At 52.2% G+C, this 3,342-nt stretch overlaps 1 protein-coding gene across 1 annotated transcript; it reads left to right on the top strand.

The window, feature by feature from the left end:
• The first annotated feature begins 593 nt into the window (after positions 1 to 593).
• Positions 594 to 1,088, top strand: LOC138359552 (octapeptide-repeat protein T2-like). Its single transcript, XM_069318897.1, has one exon. It carries the CDS (start codon positions 594 to 596, stop codon positions 1,086 to 1,088), a length of 495 nt encoding a protein of 164 aa, XP_069174998.1.
• Positions 1,089 to 3,342: the final 2,254 nt, after the last annotated feature.

The raw sequence follows: 3,342 nt of genomic DNA, 5'->3' as shown, positions 1-3,342 counted from the left end.
AGCATGAAAACTTGCCAATCAACTGTTGTTATTGTTATAAACAGCCTCCTGGTGCTTTGGAGCTCATTAACTGTTTAATAATTGTAAACAAAGCCGCCAAAGATTGAGAAAAGATGTACAGGTTCGTATGTGCTTGCGTAAGTCCTTTCGTGAATCTGGCCCCAGATCCTTATCCTGACCCTCCTTCCCAGTGCTATATAGTCGTAATGGCTTGGCGCTTTCCCCTTCCCTTCCCTACTAAAGAAATGTACTGGGAGCGAAATATGGCTACAGTGCCAGGGTCTCTGGTATGAAGGAAGACGACGGTCACCCAGCCACACCTGGAGACACGTCGCTAAGGTCTGCCTACCACACACACCACATAACGACACCTTTGTTACGTTGGTTCAACACGAAAAGACCAACAGCTACGTTGAGTTTGCCAGGTGGTTACCTGTATACAGATCGAGAAGTTTGGGCTGATTCTTAGTTATCTGGGAGGGAGAGGTCCTCCTTGTTAACCTCCTCCTCCTCCCCCCCCAACCCCTTCCCCGAGGTTCAAGTGTAGGGAAGGTGCGTGCAGAGGTCACCAGGCCCCGGAGATGTGACCTTAGATGCACTCTGACCCGGAAGGAAGAGCCTCTGTGATACAGTGCGGCAGAGGCGTCGACCAAGTGCGGCAGAGGCGTCGACCAAGTGCGGCAGAGGCGTCGACCAAGTGCGGCAGAGGCGTCGACCAAGTGCGGCAGAGGCGTCGACCAAGTGCGGCAGAGGCGTCGACCAAGTGCGGCAGAGGCGTCGACCAAGTGCGGCAGAGGCGTCGACCAAGTGCGGCAGAGGCGTCGACCAAGTGCGGCAGAGGCGTCGACCAAGTGCGGCAGAGGCGTCGACCAGAGCGGCAGAGACGTCGACCAGAGCGGCAGAGACGTCGACCAGAGCGGCAGAGACGTCGACCAGAGCGGCAGAGACGTCGACCAGAGCGGCAGAGACGTCGACCAGAGCGGCAGAGACGTCGACCAGACGTGGTACAGCTAGATGATCTTCCTAGGAGGCGTCGATGGAAGGCGGCGATAAGTGCATTTAGTGTTGAGAACCCTAAGTGCACCTGACGATGTACAGGGGACACATCGTGGTGAACAACGGTGCTCACGCTATTCCCAGTGCACCACAAACTCTTGAGTGAAGAGTGCTAGTGCACAGCATACACTCAAGCCTAGACGTACAGCATGTCTAGTACTAAAGTCATCTGAGGACAACTTGAGTAACGACCTAAGTTACCACTCACTATCTTGATTCACGAAGTAAACCATTGTCTTTAAAATGGCTAAAGTTACCATCCAGACTTTACCCATTATGTATGAAGGCAGCCCCCTTAACAGCAGCCACAGGCAGCCCCCCTTAACAGCACCCACAGGCAGCCCCCCTTAACAGCGCCCACAGGCAGCCCCCCTTAACAGCACCCACAGGCAGCCCCCCTTAACAGCACCCACAGGCAGCCCCCCCTTAACAGCACCCACAGGCAGCCCCCCCTTAACAGCACCCACAGGCAGCACCCACAGGCAGCCCCCCCTTAACAGCACCCACAGGCAGCCCCCCCTTAACAGCACCCACAGGCAGCACCCACAGGCAGCCCCCCTTAAACCATCGGGGATCGAACGACGATCCTGCAAGGAGCAAGACAAGTCGCTGTACCGATCACTCCAAGCTGCTAGGTTGTGTTGAAAATGATCACAAAGTTATCAACACATCACTGCAATATGAACAGGCACAAAGCCTCGTAGTTAACCTCAGATTTATGACACCGTTCTTGCAAGTGCTTGAGCGCTGAGGTAATGCAAGCAAAAACTCCAGGCACAGCACGCTTCACCGACCCCACGAACGGCCACCGTTTGACCCGAGGCCAGCTAGACGACGCTTGAGCTGAGGCCAGCCTGAGCCGAGGAGAAGAGAATAAAGGGTATTCACAGAAGACCGTGAGGATATTATATTATATATATAAACTAGGGAAGGGAGTACCACCTCTGGCTGGAAGAAGGGGACCCGTAGCCTCGGAGGAAACCACACATAACGCATTAGAGGGAATGTTTAAGTCCCCTCCAATACAGTTTGTGTGTTTTTCTCCTACCACCCCCTTCCTTTTTTTGTGCTTCATTATGTATTTAATGGTTACAAAATATATATTGGTTGATACAAAAAGTGCTTAAAGGTTATGGATCTCTTTAAAAACACGACAATGGGAAAACAGTGATAAATGATACAGGCAGGTTCGATCATCGTTGCAAGTCAAACACTTCTTCGAATTCCTCTGAAGTTGGACTAGTGCCCAAGACGCAACAGGCATTCCCCCTCTGAATTGCAACACTAAGGCGCTGGAACAAGAAACTTTTTGCTCTCTGGTCCCCACGAAGCGAAGGTCTCCGATCCGATCGGAACAAAGCTGTAGCAGTGTGCCAGACCTCTGTATTTGATAATTTTCTGCGATTCCCTGAAAGAAGCGGCGCCACCCCCTTCACGTGTGCTGTAGTGGAGGTAGGTACTGGCCAGTGTGGCAGTGCACAGGTAGTCCAACACTACTTGCTTACCATCCTTCCAAGGTAGCAAGGTGACCCCATCTGGGCGCTTCTGAGGGTCGTTGGGTCTGAATAAGTGTGGTTCTCTATGCTGAGCAGCGGGTCGTGGCGAGGCTTCTCTTGATGATGTCGTTGACTTCATGTCTTGCAATCTTACCCTGTGATTTACGACATACCAGACCATGACGACCATATTGGTCTGCCATCGCAGTTCCGCAGATGCACCTATGTTCGGTGAGGATGGGGGCGGCAAGGCGAAGGGCAACTCCAATGCGGAGAGCGTCATGACTGAGGCGAGTTCCCAGGGCTGCATTGGGCACAGCAAATAAAAAATCCCCGGCGTGGGGTGCTGTTACCGCTAGGAGGCGGGCTTTCTTTTCAGCATCTGCGTTATCATTGTTGTGACAGTCTTTTCCATTATGGGGCTATCCCAGTGGGCCTGCTTGTGGTCTTTTGGGGCTTGTGGTCAGGGTAGAGGGTGTGCAATGGTGTCCCATTGTCTGGCTGCTTCGATGAACGTTTGATTATGAGTTCCTGTGTCTCTCTCATACGCTCTGGTAGGATCTGCCCTACCAATTCGTTGGCTGCTGTACATGATGATAAGAATGCTGGAAGTGCTACCTCAGTTGCCTTTCGTATGCCTATCCCTCCAAATCTCACTGGTAGTGTTGCTTGGTCCCACTGACTCATCTAAATCTAGGTTGAGCGCCTTCCTGAATATTGACCTGAGGAGCTCATATTGATTTAGAAGTGGGTTAACACCTTAAAAAGTATGTTAGCCTGGGCAAGGTAA

Source organism: Procambarus clarkii, chromosome 91 (assembly GCF_040958095.1).
Source record: "Procambarus clarkii isolate CNS0578487 chromosome 91, FALCON_Pclarkii_2.0, whole genome shotgun sequence".
Lineage (NCBI taxonomy): Eukaryota > Metazoa > Arthropoda > Malacostraca > Decapoda > Cambaridae > Procambarus > Procambarus clarkii.
The sequence above is the reverse complement of the archived record's forward strand: the minus strand, read 5'-3'. Positions and strand labels throughout refer to the sequence as shown.

Excerpts from the sequence above, each read along its gene's own strand:
- LOC138359552 (XM_069318897.1), top strand. The coding sequence starts at position 594 with ATGCACTCTGACCCGGAAGGAAGAGCCTCTGTGATACAGTGCGGCAGA.